General features: G+C 31.5%; 1 protein-coding gene across 2 annotated transcripts; it reads left to right on the top strand.

Moving 5' to 3' along the window:
- The first annotated feature begins 11,128 nt into the window (after window positions 1-11,128).
- On the top strand, window positions 11,129-25,085 carry LOC114367850 (homeobox protein knotted-1-like LET12). 2 transcript variants are annotated; one of them, XM_028325064.1, is made up of 6 exons: window positions 11,129-11,884; window positions 14,186-14,306; window positions 21,992-22,185; window positions 23,738-23,869; window positions 24,275-24,411; window positions 24,660-25,085. In XM_028325064.1, exons 1-6 carry the CDS (start codon window positions 11,399-11,401, stop codon window positions 24,694-24,696), a joined length of 1,107 nt encoding a protein of 368 aa, XP_028180865.1. In that variant the 5' UTR covers window positions 11,129-11,398; the 3' UTR covers window positions 24,697-25,085. The 2 variants fall into 2 exon arrangements, with proteins under 2 accessions (XP_028180865.1, XP_028180864.1); XM_028325063.1 differs by having other exon boundaries at window positions 11,130-11,884; window positions 24,657-25,085.
- Window positions 25,086-26,031: the final 946 nt, after the last annotated feature.

Raw genomic sequence — 26,031 nt, forward strand, 5'->3', positions numbered from 1 at the left:
GCTAGACGATGCACGTAGGAGGGACTTAGGTCATCTACAGTGTTGCCTATTCGTCGGGGGTGTGATTCCCCTTGGGTGCGTTCAGGCAAGGTGTGGGAAAATTGCTCGTCACCATGGAGACGTCTGACACAAGCCTCTAGCTAGTCATGGTCAGCCTTTAGCTTTGTCAACTCTTCCTCGTGGCACTGCTCTATCTCTGCGATTCAGTTTTGGAGTTGTTGTATAGTGTCTGTGTCTGTCATAGCTGCAGAACAAGGATGGGAGTCTGTATAAGGGGTCTCGCGTCTGAGGCCAGACTGAGTGCTAACCATGGATGAATGTGAGAGGATTGACGAGAGGCTGCGGGGTATGTTTTACTGCGACCCCACGGTGGGCGCCAAATATTTTTACCAAAATTTGGAACCGTGGTACGTCAGCGTGGACGTGGCTGAATGGGGTCCCAAATTTTACACGTCGGCTTAGAGAAGTGTCTTTGACAGGAGGGGAGACCTGCAAAACAAAGACTCCGACGCTCAAGTAAGAATATGTGTAAGGAGAGTAAAGCAAGTATATGTTGTAATGGAGCTCATATGAGCGAAAGAGAGAGAAGAAGAGGCACATGCTTGTTGTCGTGTACTGAGTGTGTGAGCAAGTCGTGTAGAGTGGTTTGATGGAACCTGTATTTATATTAGTTGACCGAGGGTGCTGGTCCATGTTTGTAGGGGCTGTTGTAGCCTTGTAGATAATTCTTGGCTTATAGATAATAGCCGGGAGCTTAGAGATAATGTTAGAGATAAACATTTGAATTATAGATAAAGGTAGAAGATAATCATACCTTGTAGATAATGTGGCGTTATAGATAATTTAATACTTGCCAATAAATAATGTATTCAAATATATTTGAATATTAGTTAGGTTAGAGATAACCTGTTTGTTGAGAAGTGTGACTAACGTGAAGGGCTAACATGGAGGGTTGATACGTCTCTCTAAGTATCAAGTAGGATGCCACGTAGATTTTGTGGGTCCTGCACAATACATTGATTTTTATAATCTAAATGTATAAAAGAATTATTGGTTTGTCTAGTGATCACCAAACTATTTGGTAAGATAAGAATATGTACAAAAATATTCTTAAGTGGGTTTTGCAATGGAGAGGAGATGAATTGGTATATGACCCCGCCAGACTACCTTTTAAGTAGGGAATGTTAACATACAATAGACTGGTTTTGTCACATGAAACTTATTTTGCCTCTAATATTTAGAAGTGGTAAAAATAGCTTTTGTCAAAGTGTGGAGTGATCCCTGCAAAGATTCTTTAGCTTATGTTATGCCTAACCCTTCGCGGTTGGAAGATGACCTGAGGGTGGCTGAATTAACTAACATAAACTCGGGGAAGTGAAAGAGGAGTTGATCCAAGTGTTATTTGAGGAGGTTGATGCCAAAGCTATATTGAACACTCCTACCCCGTATGCTACCCTGTTTGATGACAACAAAGTAATTTGGAGACTAAGCAAGGATGGTATGTTTTTTGTTTATCAACTTATCCCTTCATCCGGAGAAACCTATGTAGATAGTGATCAATTAGCTATACCAAGCGAATGGAGTAGTATTTGGAAGCTTTGTATCCCCCCCCCCCCCCAAAGCTGAAGGTCTTTATATGGCAAGTTTGTAGAGGTTGTCTACCTACTAGACATGCTCTCAGTGCAACACAATGTGTGGTACATTCTTCTCAGGTGCCACAATGCATAGGAGGTGGGGAGACTAATGGAGAATTGTGAAGGTTAACACAATTTCGCTTCACTGTTTGTAGCTCACTACCAGAGGAAATAACATTGGACATCGTCATGATTTTGTGGAGCTTGTGGTGTAGTAGAAATGAGAAAAACTGGAATGATAAGAATGAATTTCCAGATTGTGTGCTCAATAGGGCGAGAGACTTTTTGGAGGATTGAGAAAGGTGAGGGCGAGATCTAGTCAAAGGGTTGAACCAATGGTGAACCACCAATTGCAAAGATGGATGCTGCCACCGCCAGGGAGTCTAAAGTGTAATCTTGACGAAACGTTTTTCAGCCAAGAGATGGCGTTAAGTAATGTCATCCAAGATTTTTCGAACTGGAAGCCATATTTCCCCATGGTCAAGGAAGGTGAAGCTATGACCTTGAAAAGTGCACTTCTATGGCTTCAGACTGAGCGTGGAGAAGGTCATCATTGAAACATATTGCCAACTGATAATCAATTCAATGCCATCAATAATTGGAAGTTCGACCAATCTGAATTCGTGTTCATCCTTAATTTCTCAGTGTCGTAACATGTTCGGAATTTTACCAAACTACAATCTTTGTTTTGTTAGGTGACAAACGAATTTTGTCTTCATAGCTTAGCTAGAGGGGCAATTTCCTATGCTAGTCCCCATCACTTTAGTGATATTCCAATTTTTATTGCTGCACAAGTTTCTTTGGAAATAATATGAGGTATTTACATTCAAAAAATAGCTTTTGTATTGGGTTGAAAAATTTACACTAAATTTTATAATAAATTTATTTCCAACATAAAAATATCCAAACATAAATTACTTCACTTGAAAATTAATTTGAACCAAAATGGGTTTCATCCAAAATATACAAATTGGAAATATACTTTAAATAATGAATAACTTTTTGTTGTAGAGAAAATATTTTACACTTTTGTTTTTATAATGTGTTTAGTTGTGAGGAAAGAAAGAAAATGAATGAAAATAAATACGTAAAAAAAGTAGAAAAATATGATGAAAATAGAAGTTATTTGATCTATGAGAATATAGTGAAATAGAAGAAAAATATATAAATTAGTATTTGTTAAATAAGAAAATAGGATGAAAATACAATTTTACCCTTACAATATTAATGTGTTATTTTTTTCATGGTAAGTTTACATAACTGATTATGTTAGTATACATAATTGGTTATATGTTTTGCAGAGTACACACACTATTGGAGTTCAGCATATGCTTTGCCACACTCCACTTATTCATTCTCACAATGCTTCCTTTCATCTCAGCTTAACTCTCACTTCTTTCATACTTTTGGTTAATAGTGAGCTACCTTTTCAAGCACACCAAGGTAAATAAAGTGTCTGTGAAAGGAAAATGAAGAAAAAATACACAATTTTTTTCCACTTTTCTTCTCAATTCAAGGTCAATTGTCTAGACTACAATTAAATTTTATTGGAAACAATTATGTCTGTGTCAAATAAGATTATTATTATGAATGATAAAACTCCGCTTTTAAGTATTTAACCTAACTGTATACTCAATATTCAAATTCTTTAGTTAACACTACTACAAAAGCTTCATTTTACGACGCAAGATCTACGACGGTTCATGAAGAACCGATTTAGAAGGTGGCGCGGTAGCATTTTTGTAATTAGGAGCAAAGTTTTTGGTTTTTACATCGCGATTTCTAAGACGGTCGTACATAACCGTCTTAGAATGCTTAACAATGGCATTTTTGCAATTATTGGAAACTTAAACAAAGACATTTTTGCGGAAGGACCGTCTTTGTTTGAGAAACCCTAATTTATAATGTGCTGTGTCGCGCGGGGTCATCTCATTGAAAGATTTTGTGTGCACGTTACTCTGATTGTCCTCTCCAGCTATCTTCTTCGGCCATGGGGATTTTGTTCCTTTAGTTCTCTTCCACTCGCTGTCCCGTGATTCACGTCGTCGGGATTCGATTTCGCCGTCGAAGAGCACGAGTTCGGCAACCTCCATGGAATGCTTTTCATGTTTTCTGTAAGTCATTTTCTTCACTCTTCTAAACATCTTATATTATGCAGAATATTTAAGTATGAACAATCTAATCTCTTTGTCTCTTTGTCTGAATTATAGACATAGAGAATTTGATAATGTTTTGCTTATTTTTAGCGAGAAGTTTGCAGAATTAGTGTAGGATTTACTAATTTATATCATGAAAGAGTTTCAGTGAATTTGATAATACTTGCTTTGAAAGATCCTGCCAGGTATATGTTCACTTGCAACACCTTTTCCCACTCCCTTTCAAATACTTGTTACAAGCTAGCCATTTATGGGTATCATTAGCAATCTAAGAGTAATAAGGAAAAGGTATATGGCTATTGCTGAAATTTGGATTTGGACAACTCAACCTCGTTTTTTAGAAAAACATGAATTATTTTGCTGACTGATTGGAATCAATCTAGTTAGTTTTATTTTGGATTTTCTTTGCTATATATTCATTTCTTGGGGATATGTATATATTTTGAAACAAAAAAAGGAACTATCAAATATATTAATAACTAGGCTGGCAGAGTTGTCTGATGGTTGTGTTAATTGCTTGCTTTCACTGTATTAGTTGACCTTATATCCTTTAAGGATAGTCACTGAAAATTACTACCTATAACTGTAAATTCATTTTTATAACTACGGCAGATAATAGTTTAATATACTGGATTCTAGAAGATGGAAACTCATTGTACTTGACCTTGGCTTCACATGTTTTTATCAAGCATGTGCCTTTCTAGTGTCACAGCTGAAAGAACATAATGCCTCAACCTTATTACCTCTTTCTTAGCAGTTAAAATTGGGTCATTGTAAGAATTGTCAGTTAAAATTGATAGAAAATTTCAAGGTTTAGTTCTACTTGTGTATGCTTTATTAGGACTTAGAGTGAAAGACTTAAAGAGGAAGAAAAAGTGTAATGATTAATTTCTTATTCTGTTACTTGAGTTTTAGCAGCATGTGGTTCTAAGAGAAAGCCTCAAAGTTTCAAGGATGAGGATCCCTATATAAGTTCAATACCAAAAAATCAAGTAAGTCACTATCTGCCTATCTATATTACTATTCTTCATATTTTATCTGAATTACATAGTTCATACAGATATATACTATATCCTTATCCTGTGATGATTATGCTTTTGAAACTAAAAAGTTGGCTACTTATATAACTTGTCTCTTGCTATCATTCTCAGCATATAGAGGCTGGCCTTTCAGTAAAAGCTAATGAAGACTTTGCTTCTAATAGGTAATTTTTTCTTTTATTAATTGCTTGTTATTTGCTATCTTTTTTGGGGGCCAGGGGGTTAGTGTGAACCAAAACATCCTGCTGGCCCATATATAAATCATTAGTTAAGAACCAAAAAGCTGGAACTAGAAAACTTTTTGGCTGATTGTGTTTGTGCTTTGATGTTTAATTTGTTTGCTAGTATAGCATGTTGTGACTTTCAACATACCATACCATAAAATACTTTCTAATGGGTTTAGCTTTTGCTTGTTTGGCTTTGGTCCTAATGATGTTCAATATTTTTCGATTGGAAGCAGTTGTCCTCGATCTAGTGGCAGATGATGGTGCTGGCATTCAGAAGCAAAGATCTATGTATCACTGGGATAAGGTAATGCTAAAGTTGTGGTTGAATTATAAAAGAAGACAAAAATCTATTTTGGACATTATATATATATATATATATATATATATATATATATATATATATTTATTTATTTATCTCATAAAACTTTTGGTGCCAGAGGGGTAAAATAATGGTGATCCTCAGGATTCAACAAGTTTGGCAGGTACTCAGTTTGCTTCTCCCGTTGATTTTTATGTTTGATGAACACTATTTCACTGATAACTAGTATTTATCATCGAGAAAAAATATTGTAAGAGACTGCATGGGTTCTATATTGTTTCCCCATTAAGAATTATCAGGACATTTGCATGTAAAATGCCCATATATGTGTTTTGGCTTTAGAAATTGGTAATAGTAGAAGTTTACTAGACTCAGCAATGAAATATGTAAAGAGAATAAATTTGCACAATAATCAAAACAGCATTTACATTGTATAGTTGGTTATGCTTTTCAATCACAAGGGCCATGCTTAGGCTAAGGCTGCATCAGTATATGGTGATGCTCGCAAGCATGTGGAAAAGGAGCACGAAGAATTAAATCGGCTTTTATCTACGCAGGTGGACTTTTCATATGTTGTTTAGGTGTACAAGTTCAAAACGAGATTCTATTAGTTTTATGTCCCAGCCACATCTTAATTTATGAGTATTCTTAGCCGTGTACTGGTGTTGCATATCTCTCTCTGCTTTTTCCCCATTAAGTCAGTTTTTTAACTCCAGTCCTGAAAAATTTTATGTTGTAATTTCATAAAACTCTATTTTCCAGATACAAATGATTTAGTTTAAATATTGTCAATTGATATTTACCGTACTATATTACAATTTCTAGGGCATTCTTTGTATGCAATCACTGTTATTATTTTTTTTATTGTACAGTAATCATATTGAAGAGTCTATTGAAAAATAAAGTAAGATGAAGTCTTAAAATGACCAAATTTTGTGTGCTGATTGTCAAGTGAATGATTAGCTGAGTAAGTAGTTGTTTAAAAAGTTGATAAAAAATTGGTGCTTAAAATATGAAGCAGTGATAGAATCTTTTCAATGACCTACAGAGGAGTTTAAAATCTACATGTTGCTATTTTAACTATCTTTTTCATTATATAGTGTTTCTTGACCTTATCATGAGGCTGGACTTAGATATTATAATTCATAAATAGCCATGTTTTGCTACTGTTTGTGTATGATATGCATGGGGAACCGGGCACCATTTCAATATTACTTTGCCTGACCTTTTTAGTGTGAAATTTAGTTTTAGTTTAGATGAACAAGACATTGATGTTTAAAATACTTTGATGTGGATCTCTAGATTATGAGTGTCAACTGATCATGCTAGATAACAGATAGTTTGGAAGATAGAATATGGCCATTTGCTTATACAATTTTTTTTTATATGTTAAAGTAAATTATACTGATATATCTCTTAAGGTTATTAAATATTGCATTGACCTACTACTTTCAAGCCATACATAGCCCCAAATTTTTAATTTTGATGAAACATGTGCCACTCTTGAAACCCTTCAGAGAAGGTGAAAATCTAAGGAACATTTTTATGTTTTGATACCACAGAGGAAGTGACATTTGGAATCCTTAAGGGAGATCTATGTAATTTATTATTCGCATTATCTTTACATGTATAAGGGGAGAAAAGTGAATCCAATGGTTTCAATTTCCAGGTATTGGATCCTTTGAGACAAATGATCAATGGTGTTCCTTTGGAGGATGCTTGCCATCTTACTCAACGATATAGTCGGATGAGACAAGAAGCAGAGGCACAGGTAAGTCAAAGTTTAGAATGGATTAGCAGTTCTGCTCTTGGATCAATGGAAATTGTAAGTCAATCCTTGAGGTAAAAATCACAATTAAGCTTAATTATTAAGTGCTGCTTTTATTTTGCCTTTCTAATTTGATAATTATTATTATTACTATTAAAACTCTGATGAATGAATTAAAATTAACTATGATAATTATAAAGTTTTAACTTTATAAATGTGAGGAGAAATTTTTTAATTTAGCCAAGTATGTTAATTAAAAGGCCTTTCATAAAATTGTTTTAATTCCTCAATTTATATATTGTTTAATGATTGTTTGATATTTATAATTATAAGCAAATATGTTTTTTAAGTACATCCATGCAGTTGAGACAATTAATTATGATTTAGAAACATCGAAGAGATTAAAATGTTGGATAAATAACACACTAATCTCATGAAACAAACACACACATACATAACTGCTCTATCTATTAATTTTAAATATTACTTCTAACTTTAAAGAGATGAAATATGAATATTATGTTTTAAAATATATTATTAAGATTTAAGTACTGGGACTATACTCAAAATCAATAGGAGATGAATTTGGATACTCGCGACCTCAGTAGAAGATGAATTCGTATGCCAATTAATCTACAAGCTTAATGATCCATGCTAATTCATCTTAATCAAATGAGTTCACTTTCATTCTCTTCCATTCTTTCATGTCTCTTTTCATTGTACCAAATAGAAGCTCAAATACTTCATTAAAAAAGAATAGAACCTTAAAAGAGAAATCTAGATAATAATAAAAAAGAGAAATCTAGATGAGCAAGGTAACTGAAAAAGTAACTTGTCGCTTCCCAATGGCCGCCTAATGATCAAAAGGGAATAATTCCTTTTAGAATTTATCAAATGGGAGCAAATTTTGAATTAATATCCAAATAGCATTAAGTTGTAGGTTTTTTTTACAACTTTTGGTTATGAAGTCACAAAAAATTCGATTGTTTTTTTTTATTGAAGTCGTAAAACTTGAACAAACTTTAATTTTTAATTTTTTAATTTTTTATATGAAGTCGTTCTATTTTTTTAATTATTTATTTGAAATCGTAAAATGTTTAAAGACCTCAAAGTTGTGCTATTTTTTTAAAAAAATAAATTAATTTTGAACAAGTATAAATTATTTTTAATTTATACTTGATTTTATTTAACATTTTCTATTTTTTATATTATTTTATTTTATATATTTTTGCTATTAATGTTAAGGATTATCATTTGTTTTGTAAATTAGAAAAAATAATATAAACAAAAGAATTAAATTTAAATACAAAATTAAAACTACTACACATATTTATGTAAGAAAAATATTAACAGTGAAATGATGTCTCATAATGAATTCTTCTAGATATGTATCGTGGTTTTTGATCTTGTATCAATGTATTTAATTTGTATTTTTCATTTTATATAAATTTATTATGTTATTTTTATTTTAATAATTAATTTTATTACTAAATTATTATTTTTGTTAATATTAAAATAATTTTATCAAATAAATTAACTAAAAATATTGTATGAAATTATTAGTTTACTTAATGATAAATGTAAAAACTAATTAAAAATATTTAAAAGAATTTAATAGAACAACTTTGAAGTCATAAAAAATTTTAAAAATTTATATAAAAAATTAAAGTCATTTAGTTTTTACCACTTTACTAAAAAAAATAAAAAAATCAATCTTTTACGATTTAATAACCAAAAGTGATAAAAAAAATCCTAACAATTATTCCTATTTAAATATTATTCAAAATTTATCCGTATTTGATAATTTTTTTTAAAAAAAATGACCCCTTTTTAGTCTTTATGCCCTTCCCAATAATCTATGGCATAAAGGGTTCTTTGTTGTGCTTTGCTCTCGGACTTTTACCGTTGAGGAGTTTTTTTTAGATTTGTACGCATGGAGTAGTTTTCAAATTATTTTAAAAAAGAAATTAAGTAGTAACAAGTTTTATGACTTAATAAGAAATTATAACATTACTTATTATGTTTTTTTTTTTACTTTTTTTTAATTAAAGTCGTAAGTTTTTTTTTTCTTTCAACGACTTTAAAGTCGTTTTTGTTTTTTTTTTACATGTAAAATTTGTATTTACTTCTATTTTTATTTTTGTTTTGTTTTCAATTTTTTTTTTAAAATGTAAATAATTTTATTTATTTAATTATTAAATAAATATTTTTAATTTTACTTGCTGTTAGTTTTATTTAATCTCTTGTATATATTTTTTATATGATTTTATTTAGTATGTGATATATTTTTTAAATACTTTTTTATTTATAATATTTTATATATTTTTTAATATTGTTTTATTTAATATATTTTATATATTTAAAATTTATATAATTTTTAATAGTGTTATTCAATTTGATTTGTTTTGTAAATGAAATAAAAAACTATCATAATGATATTTAATATTTATTTTTAATATTTGTTTTATTTTAAATACTTAAATTTTAAAAAAATAAAATATTAAAATAAATATTAAAATATTTTGTTATTAATATTAACTTACAATTTATGAAATAATATTAATTATTTTGTATAAAAGAATTTATTATTAACAACATTTAATAATTTAGTAATAAAAGTAGTTGTTAAATTAAAAATACTATAATATATTAATATAAAATAAACAATACAACTTAAAGAGAAACATAAAAAGTAAAAACTATATTAACCGTTTACTTTGTATGGATAGTTATTGTCATTATGTTAAATATACAAGATATTACAATGTACAAAATTATATAAATTTTAGATAAAACATTATTCAAAAATTATATAAAATATTTAAAATAAAATGTATTGAAAAAATATATAATATATTAGATAAAACCATATAAAAAATAAATACAAGATATTAAATAAAACTAATAATAAGTAAAATTTAAAATATTTATTTAATAATTAAATAAATAAAATTATTTACAATTTTTTAAAAAACTGAAAATATATTTATATATATATATATATATATATATATATATATATATATATATATATGATTTTGAAGTTGTAAATAAAAAATAAAATTGAAATTGTAAAATTTTTTATAACAGTTAAAAAAAATATATTAAACCTGGTACAACTTACCTTTTTTGGAAATAATTTAAAAATTACTCTAGTACAAAAATAAAATAAAAAATAAAAAAACCTTAATGGTAAAACTCCCGCTTTGCTCTACCTACAATTCTTGGATTTTGCTTACTGCTAATCTCGCGCCAATCCCTACGACGCACCTAACATTACCTATTGCCACCCTATTTGCCCTAAACACGACCACCTTGTGCGACCCCTTCCTTATTTTATTATATTATTATTGTTATTATATTTTGTGCAGTACGAAAACAAAGTTAGGATAGTTAGGATTTAGGACTGATTCATTTCTCCTCAAAAGTCCGCATCTTTTTAATTCTAATTTCCCATCAAACAATAAAACCGGTTTTTTGTCACTATTTTTAAAGATATCTTTGCCTATCTCCAAGAGAAAAGAATACCAAGACAACACGTCGGCAGACCGTGTCCTCTCTTGGAACCATATCCTAACACCAAACATTAGTTTAAAAAATGCAACAAATAGCATTATTCTATTGGCATAATAATCAAACAAATAAACCAACAAAAAACAGTCTAATTAGTAATAATATAATTGTATTTCACAAGAATGCGAATTCTGTTGATATAAGAATCTTATTAATAAATATCCTTTAAATATTTCTACAAAACGCTTAATAAACCTTAAAACATATTCAGATAAGTAATAAATTAGACATTCAAGTCATCTAAACATTTCAAAATAATAATAATAATAATAATAATAATAATAATAATAATAATAATAATAATAATAATAATGTCATTATTAGCTGCTTCGAACATCATTGATCTAGCCTTGTCTTATTACACAAAAATCTCCAATAAGGTGGCACCACAAATCCCTCCACGTTATCACCAATCCCACCCTCCCTCCCTCGATCTTCGTGTCAACACTTCACAAAGTCTTCTCTTATAGAAAAAGAAAAAAGTAATTTTCCTAATCCCTTCCCTTCTTCCTTCACTTCACTATCTCCTCTTCTCCTTTCCTTGGTTTCATCCTTTTATTACTGTCGTAGTGGAAATCTATCACCCTGTGGATCAATTAATTAACGCGAGTTTATGAAATCCAATTAAATGTTCTGAGAACAAACGAAGAACATAAGATAACAGACAGAAAGCGCTTATAAATGGCTTTCCACGAGCATCTACCGCACGAAATCACGTTCCAGCCGTTCGCGGAGGAGCAGCAGCAGCAGCAGTTAGGTCAGAGCCGGGACATGCAGCGGCTCCTGCCACTCTCGGGCGGGGCGCCGACGTGGTTGAACAACAGCAACGCCGCCACGCTCCGCCAGCAGAATTTCCTCCACCTGCAGCCGGAATCCGCCGCGACGGCGGCGCAGCAAAACGACGACGTTCGTGCTATGGATCGGAACCGGACCGAGAGCAACTCTGAAGCGGACGATTTGGCGGAATACAAAGCAGATATTTTAGGTCACCCTCTCTACGACCAGCTCCTATCGGCGCACGTCTCGTGCTTGAGAATCGCCACGCCCGTTGACCAGCTTCCAAGGATCGACGCGCAGCTTCAGCAGTCGCAGCGCGTCGTCGACAAGTACTCCGGCCTCGGAAATGGAAACGGCGTCGTCGATGACAAAGAGCTCGATCAATTCATGGTTTGCACTTGCTTCCTCTCTCACAATCTTCTTATTACGATCATGGTTTTATAAATTGCGTTGTGCAACTGTGATTGCGTGTGGCTGCAACCGAAAGGTATTTTGAATCACTGCAACCGTATCGTGACTGCAATTGCGTGAGACTGCATCGGAAAGATATTTTAAATCACTGTAACCGCATCGCAATTGCAATTACGATTGTATCATTGTATCAATAACATTTTTGAAAGATATTTTTCAATCACTGCAATCGCATGTGACTTAATTATGATATTATCGGTCACATTTTTTTCTTATAATTATTAGTAATATAAAGATTTTTTTCACTAATCACAGCTGCGATCGAAAACGCAATTTAAAACCATGATTATGTTCATTATTTTGTTCAAGTTACAACTTTATCATACATCCTATTATTCTATATCATAATATCAATTATCAACTATATTTATAAACCCTACTCTGATAATTAATGTTTTCTGTTCCAGTACTTTAATTCACTTTGCAAAGGAGTTACATGATTTGATTTAAGGGCCTGCTTGTTTCCTTTCGGTTGTCGTTTTTTTTTTATCTTCTTCTAAACTTTGAAATGTTAATTAAGCTGCTTTTCGTTTGTGTGAATTTCTTATGCTTTGACAAATGTCATTTCATCTACCTCTTTGTGCCTTTGATAAAGAATTATATTAATAATTAATATTGTAATACTATTTTAATCTACCCCTTCTGTTGTATCACATTAATCATGCTATGTTTATTTATTTTTTTCTGATTTCACCTTATCTCTTTATTTATTGTATAATTTTGTATGATTAAATGCTCTTTCTTAAATGGCAAAGGTCAATTCTTTTGTGTCTCAATTTTATTTTTTATAATTTTTCTCTTTTTTCGGCAAAGCCCAGACGACCTTCCTTTCCCGATTTTCCGGAATCTGTTGCATACATTTTGAAAAACAATAAAAGGAAGGGTACTGTTTGTCGATTACGGTATAACAGTTATACAATTGTTGGTTCCAGTGCAAAATTCACGAATTGGACAAAAAAACAAGAGAGAGAGGGAGAGGGAGAGGGTGGGAAAAAAGTAACATTTCTTTTAATTACATGTTGGAGGTTGGTACGGCTTGTGAGTAAATGAATCCATTTGTTCTGGTGTAATGTAGTAATAATGCCATTCAAGGGTGCGTGAATGTGTTACCTTTAATTCAAGGAGTGTTTTTATGAATGAACTGGATGGGTTTAACGGAACACATTAGTCTCCTACAACATGATAAACTCAAGTTTAAAAAGGGGGGTTTGGTTTAATGGGTAAGTTATGATAAACTTTTGATTTTCACAAATAAAAAAAAATTAAATTCCTGTTATGTGAAGTGTTTACATTTAATATTTAACGGTATTTTAAATAAGATTGTCTTTAAATTATGAAAATAAGGAAAACAGAAAAATAAAAAAATTGTGCATTTATGTTTTATCTTCTAGAATATATCTTAATACATATGTCTCACTTGTTCATTCTTTTTAGGATGAAAACTTAATGTGGTGGTTAAGAGTTCTTGAATTCTTGTAGAATACTATGTTGATCATCATTCTCACATACCAACTTGAAGGAGCTCTCGCTTTCTTGCTTTCTTTCCCCCTCGTATACGTTACTTGTTTGGCCAACTACAATAATAATGAATTCATGGGACCTAACTCGCTATTATAGTTGTCCTCCATTGGATAGCAGTTGACGTATCTATTTATTGATTAACGCATAAACCAATCCAGGTTTATTCATTTTCAGCGCTCAATATTCAAACTTGATAATCACTTCAGATAGTAAGAGAGGCTAAGATGATGAAGAGTTTAATATTAAAAAGTTTTCAATAATTTATTAGTGGCCGTGCATTGACCGAGTATCATGACCCACCTTATTAGTTATTAGTACTAATTAACTAGCTTGTTACTAAGTCAATGCAAAAAAAAAAAAAAAATAGATAAAAGAATTATTTGTTGAAGTTTAGCACCTCATGGTTTATCTGTTCAATCATATAACTCCAGTTCCCTTCTTCTGAATGTTGGTTTGGATATTCTTAAAAGGACGGCTAGCAAGGCAATATTTGATCAAATAATTAAAATCCATTGAAAACTATAAAATTAAGAAAACTCATTAAATGAGAGGTGAATTCACTAAAATTGTGTTTTTATTGTTAGAATTTCTCTAATTTTCATGAATTCCCATGATTGAATTTAGTTTTCAGGACAATGGGCTCAATTATTTCACATGATGCTCCTTAATTTACAAGTTTTGCTCTTATTTTCGTTGTAGACGCATTATGTTATACTGCTCTGTGCTTTCAAAGAACAATTGCAACAACATGTCCGTGTTCATGCCATGGAAGCTGTTATGGCTTGTTGGGAGTTGGAACAATCTCTACAAAGCTTGACTGGTAAGTTTCAACTATCACATAAATCTTTGCTTCAAATCCTCCATGTTATATATTGTATTTTATAATTTATTACCCTTATAATTAGTTAATGTTGGGAATATTCAATAAATCATATACAATATCAAATAAGCACCAAAACACATTACGTCAGATTATCAAGAGGTTTTAAGGAATACCTGGATTCATAGAGCTTGATTAACACGCAGCGGAATCTGACAGTGGTCACGAACAATTGGTTTAATGACCTTCCTCAACCAAATCACCTTCTCCCTTATGGGACATTCGTTTTCTCTTCAGATAGGGAGAGGAGAAACTGTTTGTTGATTTGGTATATTGGAGACCATAACCATGTCTTATGTTTTAAACCTATTAGGGTTCCTATTATCCCCTAATGGGCCAAACTGATTTCCGTTCATTAAGCCCATATCAATTTTTCTGGCAGTCTAATGGGCTCACTTAAATAGATCACTTTATATTGAACTCATTTAAATGTAAATAACTAATATAAATGTTATAATATAATATGTTGCCCATATTAATTAATTAGGAATTATAAAATTCCTAACAATCTCCCACTCGGGCTTCATATTAACCTTAGACATTTATATCACAAAATTCTTTAGGCGCGTAACCCTATATTATTTACTTTTAGACTCTTTTTATACAATATGGTCCATCTCATATAGTAACAGGAAATCACTGCAGTTTTCATTACAATTTAACTTGACTAAGCCTCAATGATCACCACCGTTACTCATACTCGATGACATAGATCAAATATGGATAAGCGACATGGAAATTACATACAATGTGATCTTAATCATGTCTATTTCCAACTAGTCCAAACTTTATTCTTTATAGAGATCAATCCAAAAAATGCAATACAAATATTGCACACAAACTTATAATGAAATAATAAACTTCAACTTTATTTTTGCCGAAAATCCAAATAATAAAATGTTTGCAAACCGTAAGATATATAACATAAGTAAGACTCCCACTAAACTAAGGTATTATCAGGAATTACACCCACATGAGCGGTGTGCTCGTGAAAAAAAAAACTTTAGTGTCATACCTTTAGTAAGTGGATCAGCTAGCATGGGATGAGTTTCTATATATTCTATGCAAATCTATATTTTCTGGATTCTTTATTTAACAACCAAATACTTTATGTCAACAAACTTTTATTTGGTTGAATCCTTAATAAGACTGCTAAGATATTGTCTCAATAAACACCTGATGACTACTTGATGTTGGCGACAACAGGCAAACCGATTACAATAATTTAGCCATCATAAATTCTAGTATGATGCCTCATAGCAAAATATTAACTCCACCAACATGGTCAAATGTGAATCCTTATGTGAAGTGATTGCTATTAAAACATTCTGAAATAATCGAAGTCAGAATATACAATGATCTCTAAACTTCTAGACTTTCGATATGAAAACACGTAGTTTCTTATTCTCTTCAATTAATGCATAATGCGCTTTACTATTTCTAGTGTTACATACAAATATTACTCATATATCACCTTAGGATTCCCACAAAATAATTTCAAACTCTAAATTTTACATATGCAGATTTGAGATTCGCATAATATGAGTAATTTAAACCATAGTAGTAACAACAACAACAATAAAAGAAGAGAACAACAAACATGCAATGCACAAACAATCTTTATGGTAAATTTCAAGACCCAAACAAGATATCTAGCGCACCATTAATCCTCAATCTTTGGATTGAAAAAGACTAACTGCAAGTGGTACTCTCAATGCATTGATCAAACATTGGTGATAAGTCCCGTCAAACAAAGGTTGTCTTTGGACACTCTATTGCTCACATGGAAAACTTATATGATGATTATTCCGGTCAAATAATGATTGTCTTTGAACATTTCATTATTCACATGAAAAATCACACTATTTATAATCACCACATGTTTACCATTGTAAGCATGTAATTATTCTGTCAAATTGTGTCTTCCTTTGGGCCGAGCACAATTCACATGAATAATTTCATGCAACATCTGTGTAAATTCAATCAAATAAATTTACGCAACAGAGGTTACTTTGGCAACATGTTGTTTCAATCAATTTAACCAAAAATACAAGATAATTTAATACAATAAATGGGAGATCTTAAAATTATACAAATTTTCTTAAAATTACATAATTTATCCAAAAGAATCCTTTAAAGATACTAGAGAAAATGTTTCTTTATAGTCAATGTATTCCTTCTTAGTAAAGCCTTTAGCAACTAGACAAGCCTTATATCTCTCGATATTACCCTTTGAATCCTTCTTGATTTTAAATATCCATTTACAACCAATAGGTTTCACACATTCAGGCAATTCGACTAGATTCCAAAATTCATTGTCATTCATAGACTTCATCTCATCCTTCATGGCATCAATCCAATTTTGAGAGTTAGAACTATGCATAGCTTGACAGAAGTTGATTGGATCATCCTCTGTTAAACCAACACCATCCTTATGTTCTTGGAGAAATATAATATAATAATTTGAGATTGCATTTCTCCTCTCTCTAATGGATCTCCTTAATGACACTTCTTGAGGTTGTTGAGGTTGCCCTAAAGGTATTTGAGGGGGAACCTCATTGTTATCTTGTTTCGAAACAATGTCAATAGTTTGAACATTGTCTTCTATTACTGGAGTTGTGTCTTGAACAGTAATAGGTATGGGGACTTGATCACTGTAAATAACAGGTTCTTCCTCAAAGACAACATTCTTTATGTTCTCTTACTTCCCAAACTCAACTTCCTCAAGAAATTTTACATTTCCCGTCTCGAAAAGAGATCTTAAGGTGGGATTATAAAATTTATAGCCTCGAGAGCGTTCAACATAACCAACAAAATAGCAGCTAATTATTCTTGAGTCCAACTTTCTTTCTTATGACCTATAAGGTCGTGCCTCAACTGGACAACCACAAATGTACAAATGTTTAATGCTTGACCTTTCCAAGAAGTTGTAGGAAAAGGACCACAAATGTCTGTATGCACTAGTTTCAAGACGCCTTTAGCCCTTTTGGCACCTAATTTCCTTATGTTTGTTCGTTTTCCCTTTATGCATTCAATACAGACCTCAAAGTCTGATAAATCCAAAGGGTCAAGAATTTCATCCAACATAAGTCTCTGAATTCTTTGTTTAGAGATATGGCCCAAACGCTTATGCCATAAGGTGGCTGAATTTTCATTCAATTTTTTTATTATTTTGTACCATGTGAACTTATTTGCAGTATTTCATTATAGGAACTAACAACATCAAGAATGTAAAGATTATTAATTAAAGAACCAGAACCAACCATATTTGAATTTTGGTAGAGACTAACTTTATTATTTCCAAATGAACAAGAAAATCCAAATTTGTCCAAACTAGAAATAGAAATCAAATTCCGTCTAAAAGACGGTACAACAAAAGTCTCAAACAAATCCAAATAAAATCCAGTTTTTAAATGTAATCTAAAAGTTCCAATAGCTTCCACTGCAACCTTCTTGCCATCACCCACAAAGATGAATCTTTCATCATCACTTGGTGGTCGGCTCCACAGGCAACCTTGCATAGTCATACTTATGTGAGTAGTAGCACCAGAATCTACCCATCAAGTATCTTTAGGTACAAAAGCCAAATTAACTTCTGAACAAACTAGAGTAAGAAATTTACCTTCCTTCACACGCCATGCGGTCTACTTATGACACTCTTTCTTCATGTGTCCCGACTTCTTGCAGAAGTAACAGGTAAATTCCTCATCCTTATTTTGTTTCTTTTGCTGAGAAGTCCCTTCCACAGCACCCTCAGTCTTCTTCCTTTTCTTATTCTGAAAGGTCGAAGTCAAGTGAGCACTTTCAGTCCTATCTCTTTGCAGCCTATCCTCCTCTTGCACACAGTGAGATATAAGCTCATTGAGGGACCATTTGTCCTTCTGAGTGTTATAGCTCACTTTGAATTGTCCAAAGTGTGTCGGAAGTGAGATCAAAACCAAGTACACGAGCAGGTCTTCACCAAGCTCTAACTTAAGTGACTTGAGTTTTGATGCAAGATTGGACATCTCCATAATGTACTCCCTTATGTTCCCTTTGCCTTTATACTTCATGGAGATGAGTTTAGCCAAAAGGTTACTCGTCTCCGCCTTTTCATTTTTTTTGCAAAGTATTGTTCAATTTCCTCAAGGAATTTCTTTGAACATTGACCCTCAGAAATAGAGCCCTGGAACGTCTCTGGAATATAGCGCTTCATGATCATAAGACACATTCGGTTTGACCGATCCCACTTCTCAATTTTTACCTCATTAGAGGTTTCCGGAGTGGAAATGGGTCATTCTGTCCTCAATGCCAATTCCAAATCCATACAGCCAAGAACAATTTCTACGGCGTCCTTCCAGACCTTAAAATTTGTCCCATTCAACATTGGGATAGAATTTACTTGGACAACATTTGCAGCACTGGTAATATTAACTAAAGAGAGAACAAAAAATAATAACATGTTCACAAATAATCAAAGTCATATAAAGTAAATATATAACAAGACATGCAAATATTACCCATAACAGATCCATCACAAGATACCTAGCACAACATTAATTCTAGTCTTTGGACAGAGAAATTAATTTGTAATTGGTACTCTCAATGCAATGATCAAATATTGACAATTAGTTCTAACAAATAATAGCCTTTCTTTGGACCGACTATTATTCTCATGAAAAAAAAACTTAGTAATTATCACATATTTTATCATCGCAGGTATGTTATTATTTGGCCAAATTATGTCTTCCTTTGGGCCGAGCACAATTCGCATAAATAATTCCATACTAACATCCATGCAATTTAACTAAATTAATTTACGCAATAGAGGTTATTTTAGCAACATAATGGTTCAATCAATTTAATTAAAATTACAGGACACGCAAATAAATGGAAAAGATCTGTAATGGTTAAATTTGCACAAATTTGCACCCAATTGTGATAGCAGTAAATGTTTGAAAAACTACATCATGGTAAACTAATTACGCACCCGAAACAAACATATCACAATACTATCACAAATTTATACCAACCACATGAATAACATAAATTATCAGCTTATCACCGTTTCATAAAAAAAAAAATAGTTGGCCAAAAAAAAATTATTCATATAAGACAAAAGACTATTGTCTTATTACTGATTCATATAAACAAAAAATATATATTTATGAAATTGTGTCACATACTAAATGCCAACACCAGAAACGTAGAACCTTTATCCCAAATAGAATAATATGCCAGCAAATGCAACACAAACAAAAAATTGTACAACCCATTAAATCAAATGCAGAGACCTTTTATTAATTCTAAAGAGGAGAAAAACTTAATGGCCATAACACATAAATTTAGGGGTTTTACAATTTTATTGATCAAAATGGTTTCTCCCCAGAATAAAATTAGGGTTCATATAACTAAAAAAGGATCTAGATATAATACATATCAAACAAAACTTTAAATCCCAATAATCTAACAATAATGATGGCTCTGATACCACTTGTTGGGAATATTCAATAAACCATATACAATACCAAAATGAGCACCAAAACACATTACGTCAGATTATCAAGAGGTTTTAAGGAATACCTGGATCCATAGAGCTTGATTAACATGCAGCGGAATCTGACAGTGGTCACGAACAATTGGTTTAATGACCTTCCTCAACCAAATCACCTTCTTCCTTATGGGACCTTCGTTTTCTCTTTAGATGGGGAGAGGAGAAACTGTTTGTTGATTTGGTATATTGGGGATCATAACCATGCCTTATGTTTTAATATTAGGGTTCTCATTATCCCCTAATGGGCCAAACTGATTTCCGTTCATTAAGCCCATATCAATTTTTCTGGCGGTCTAATGGGCTCACTTAAATATATCACTTTATATTGAACTCATTTAAATGTAAATAACTAATATAAATGTTATAATATAATATGCTACCCATATTAATTAATCAGGAATTATAAAATTCTTAACCGTTAATAAAAAAGTTAAGGAGAGGAAATAAAAGTATAATTTGGAGGCTACATAAACCCCGGAGTGGTAACCTTTCCCTCTTTTAAGAACTTAATTTCATCCAAGGGGACGAGATCAGAGATGGGTATATTTTCACTATGAAGACAAAAACATAATGTTACTTGATGCAAAAAAGTTAATTGAGTGAATAAATTAAATCCGAAAAAGAAAGAAAGAAGTCCAGTGAACAAAAATCAAAAGAAAAAAAAAGTCTCATCATATTACAAGAAAAGATAACTATAAATTTTAAAATAATAAATGTTGCTCAAGCTTTTAAGAAAGTTTTAACTGAATCAATAATTATATGGAACTAGTTAAAGTAATGGTTTTAATCATGTTTCAATAGGTATTAGTTAAGTATTATTATTTTAATTTTAATATAATAGGCAATATTAAGTGAAATATATGCATGTTTGAACCTATTTCTGGTTCCAACTAATGTTTAATTAATACTTTGGTAATAAAATGTTTAATACTATTATGACTTATTTTTATAAAAAAGACTGAAAATAATATTATTTTAAAAAATTAATTATTTGTTACTGCGTCACCCAATATTGATTAAACTTATTAAACAAATTCAACGTACTTTATTATATCGTAGGAAATGAGATGTGCTAAAAAGAAAAAAAATATCAAACAATATTCTTCTGATGCTTAACAATATGTAATGTATCTTTCAACATGCTGTCTATGGCTATTGATTAAATTGTTGGAAATGAGGGATGTGAAGTTCTTCAAAAGGACTCAAATTGCGAATCCAAAATATGTTGTTTTTGGGTTTTTTAATAAATAAAAAAAGAAGAAAAAACGTCTCTTTCCAACAAGCTGCTCTGAATTTATGGCTCGTTTGCTCATGTCTAGTTATATTCGATTTGAACCCATTTACTCGATTTTATACCTGTTTTTTGATTTGTAGGCTCGGGTTTCAAGAATTAATAAATCATTCTTATGTTCGATTTCCTGTTGGACTGGTCTGACCAGTTAGTGCAGTCCGATCTTAACAACCCGGTTTTTGGACTAATAATTCTTCACCCTAAAAATATATTACTACTACATTACTTTTACAGTTTTTCACCTTTTATTTGTTTAACGAGAAAAAATATTATGTTTAACGAGAAAAAATATTAAAATGTATATTTTTATGGAGAAGAACATGCATAGCAATGCCTAGCTATATAAGCATTTAACAGGCTTGTTAAACACCATGAAGCGAGAGCTAACAACACCATTCACACCACGAGACAGAATTGGCTCTAATATCATGTTAAAATTTGATCAGACATCTAAAATGTTCCTTTAAAATCCAGTTCATAAAGGAATGACCTACCCAGTTATATAAGCACTTAACAGGCTCGTTAACCATTGGATGTGAGACTCGCAACACGCATCAATCACAAATTACTGTTTAAATCATTTTAAATAATTATTTTAAAAGTTAACAAAATTATTATACATTATTATATACTGTGTAAAATATTTTAAACTAGTATAATCATTTTTCTGTTGAATGAAACCATAGAATTCATTATCTTTCTATCATTATTTGGTAAAGGCTAGGTCATTATGTGCATGCATACAAAATAGAGATTCAAATTAAAATGAAGCTAATTAAATATATGGTGCAATATGAACAGGTGTATCTCCCGGCGAAGGAACGGGTGCAACAATGTCCGACAATGAAGAAGATCAGGCAGAGAGTAATGCAAACTTATACGAAGGAGGCATGGATGGAGCTGATAGTCTCAGCTTTGGTCCTCTTGTTCCCACTGAGACTGAAAGATCTTTGATGGAGCGTGTGAGGCAGGAGCTGAAGCACGAGTTAAAACAGGTAGTTAATTAAAAATATACAAACCTAGTATACGTGACATATTTTTGCAAAAGTTTATTGTATGGTGTGAAATTACGCAGTTTGACTAATTTTTATATGATAGTTATTATTATTTTCTTTTGTAAATTAGAAAATATGATTAGGTGTTATGTAGAAATCGGTTGAAATCATATAATCCTAAAACATTAATTTAATAATTTCTCTATTTTTTTAAGGTAACTTTATTGGCCAAAACTCGTGTGCGTCCTCTCCAAGAGAGAGGCACCGTGCACACCTACTATTTATAAGGTGTTGCATGGCAAGAAAGTAATTGAGACCGTTATATATATTTAAATTTTAATCCATGTCTGATATATTTTTCCATTTTTCCTTTTATTTTTTTTCTTCTGTTTTTTCCTTCTCACTTTCCTTGTTTATCCTTCCTTTTCTCTGTCCCGTTTCTCTTTCACCACTCACCAGCTTCCACCGCACTGGCACACTGCGTCAATGACCCCCAAACCGCGTCGACCCACCGCACGACGTCTATGATGTCTGTAGCATTGTCGCCGAAGGTGCAAACCATTTGTTCATCCTCTCTATCTTCCTCCTTGTAGTTGCAGCATCGGAGCTGGTTGTTTGAGATAGTTATGATTTGTTCTAGATCTGAGCAATGGGTTGTGGTTCGCGATTTTTTCCAAATCTGAAAAAAGGTGTACCCATCATTGCCATGGAAGGGAGAATCGTTGCACTTTGATGTTGTCGTCATTGTCTTCATTCAATGTCGCTAGTGGTTGCAGTGGTGTCACCGTCGTTAGCTCATGTGGCAGTGGTGCGGTGTAGTTGACTGCGATGGTTGTCGTAGTCATGATGTGGTGGTTCATTGATGTCGTGCGGTGGGTCAACGCGGCTTGGTGGGTCGTCATCACAGTGTTGCGCTGGTGCGGTGGTTCCTCCATGCGGGGATGCTAGTGTGTAGAAAGAGAAAGGGAAAAGGATACAGAAGGTACCAAAGGAAGAAAAGAAAGAAAAGCAAAAAAAGAAAAAGGAAAAAGTAAAAAAAAATCAGCCATTGATTAAAATTTTAAGAAATCTAACGATCCTAATTACTTACGCACCGTGCCTCTCTCTATGAGAGGATGCACACAAAACTTGGCCAACTTTATTAGGCGAGTTGTTATATCTCTTCTGACTACCATAGTCTGAATCGATATTTACATAACACGTTTAGATTTTGTGGTTAGAAGAAATAAATGATGAATTTAATTATGAGTTTAATTGTTATATATTGTCAAGTGTAAAAAAAATTATATTATCAATCAAATTATATGTGTGATTTTTAAGATAGTTAGGATAAGATTTAATTTTTTAAAAAATATGATATTTTGTGATTGATTGATGATATAAAATAATCTCTATATTATCAATATATACTAATTAAATTCTTTAATTATATGTCATGATTAAGAGAAACTATGATTACAACTTAATATATAGTTTTAAATTTTTGTTGAGCAGCAATGGGTGACTATCTTACTAGTTGGATTTCTTTACATAATTTCTTGCTCTTGACCAGGGTTACAAGGACAAGATTGTGGATATAAGAGAGGAAATTCTACGAAAGAGAAGAGCCGGGAAGCTACCCGGCGACACAACTTCCCTTTTAAAAGCTTGGTGGCAGTCACATTCTAAATGGCCATATCCAACAGTAAGTTCAGACATTAGCACCTACGATTGCTTTTGTACTTGATGCCACCAAGCTTTGTTCAAATATTAAAAGAAATGTATACAACTTAATTATCATCATGCATATGCGTATTTTAAAAAAGTAGGTGAGAGTATATTGAAAAACTTACATTACTCTATTTGTGTCAAGTCATATGTGGACCATCAATGCTTTCAACTTTATAATTTAAATTTTAGTGCCAATGATGATGAGGAGATAACTGTTATTCAAGTCATATAAACTGAGTGGAACAGAATAAGATTATTGTCCCAAGGTATCCTAACTAAGGAATAAGGATTGACCTACATAATATATGTTGATGTTGCTTCGCATTTGTCTCTTCGATGATTGCTCATACTTTTAGTTCCACTCGTGAATGTTCTTTAGGAAGAGGACAAGGCAAGGTTGGTGCAGGAAACAGGCTTGCAATTAAAGCAGATAAATAACTGGTTCATAAATCAAAGAAAAAGGAATTGGCATACTAATCCTTCGTCTTCTAGTGGCTCCAAAAGCAAACGCAAGAGGTGGGTTTCTAGTTTCTTAGTATATTTTTGGATTAAAGTTAGAAGAGATCAAAGGTACTTTTACTTTCAAATCAATAAAAATTTTCTTCTCATTTTATGTGTTTGAACATGTATTTTTGTATTAGAATTGCAAAAAATACATTTGTAATTTTAAACCCAACATACCCTTAGTCACCTCTATTATTTCCAAATTATGCTTTACAATTGAAACTATTTTAGATGCTGAATGTTACTTTTGGGTGTAGTAGTGGTGCAGGGGAATCAAGTAACCAGAGCTTCATGTGAATGAACACCTGATTTGAACTGAGAAAAACAAATTATATATCTCTATTCTTCATTTTATGCAACAATGATGAGATTCATATATGACCAGAGCTTACAGGGAAAAACATGAAACTGAAATGGTGGAATATGGATGAATAGTAATTTGTGATACCAACATTTACTTGGGGGATTAATTACTTGGTTCAATTACAGAAAAAATCTAGTATTGTTGTATATGAGGCTGCTGAGCTGATACCTGATATAGTTGCAGGCACTATCTATTTGGTTCAATGGGTATCTATGAATGCATGCTGATACGTATATTTGTAATGTATTACTATTATATTATTATTACACTTCAAAGTTTTTTGATAAAAAAAGCAACATAGAGTCCTTCAATTGGGTGCAAATTAACGATCAGTTTTTTTTGTTACACACATAAGTTCCCTATATCTGATATGTGTGGCGATACAGCTCTTGTACTTAATTATAATCCAGTATATTGTTTTTATGATGGTTTGGTTTCATTGAGTTCAATGGGTGGTCGCTCTAGTAATTTTACAAATAAACTTCATATTTAAATGTTGTTAGATAACTTTTTTGAGAAAATAAAAAAAGAATTTTATATTGTCATAAATTAAAATATATGATAAATTTTTTATTTATTATATTAAAAGTTTATATTAACATCGATTATTATTGATTATTATTTTTAATTAGTTAATAATGTAAAAATATTTTTACACTGACATGATTATTGAATTTAAGTTTTTTTTAGTTAATTTAATGATTATGTATTATTAGTCTAAAAAATATTTAGATTGTGAATCAATAAAAATGACTATTATATAACTTTTAAGTAGTTATTTTAAAAGATAATAAATTTTTCATATATAATAGTTGAATAGTTTATGATTTGATGAAAGTATAAAATTACTTGTAATTTTTTTTTTAAACGTTATGTGTAAAACAAATTTCTCTAAACCTGACCAATAGTTTTTGTGTAAAAATAAATTGAAAAATAAACTTGATATTCAAATATAATTGGTTTTGGAAAATTATAAATTTTATTTGAAGAAAAAGATAAAAATATCAGAACAATATTATCTCTTTGTGTATTATGCTTTGTACAGGCAAGTATATAAATACAGTCCTAAAGTAATTATAGTAACTGTACGTAAGAATAATTCTAAGGATCTTAATTACTTCTAAGTAATTGTAGTAACTAAACATAAGAATAATTATAGGATCCTAATTATAAGATAAAAAGTAAATTATGAAACTTTACAAATTATCTCCTTGACTCACACCAATACTTCCCCTCAAGTTGGTGCATAAATATCTCATGAGTCTAAC

This window comes from Glycine soja, chromosome 9 (assembly GCF_004193775.1).
Source record: "Glycine soja cultivar W05 chromosome 9, ASM419377v2, whole genome shotgun sequence".
NCBI lineage: Eukaryota > Viridiplantae > Streptophyta > Magnoliopsida > Fabales > Fabaceae > Glycine > Glycine soja.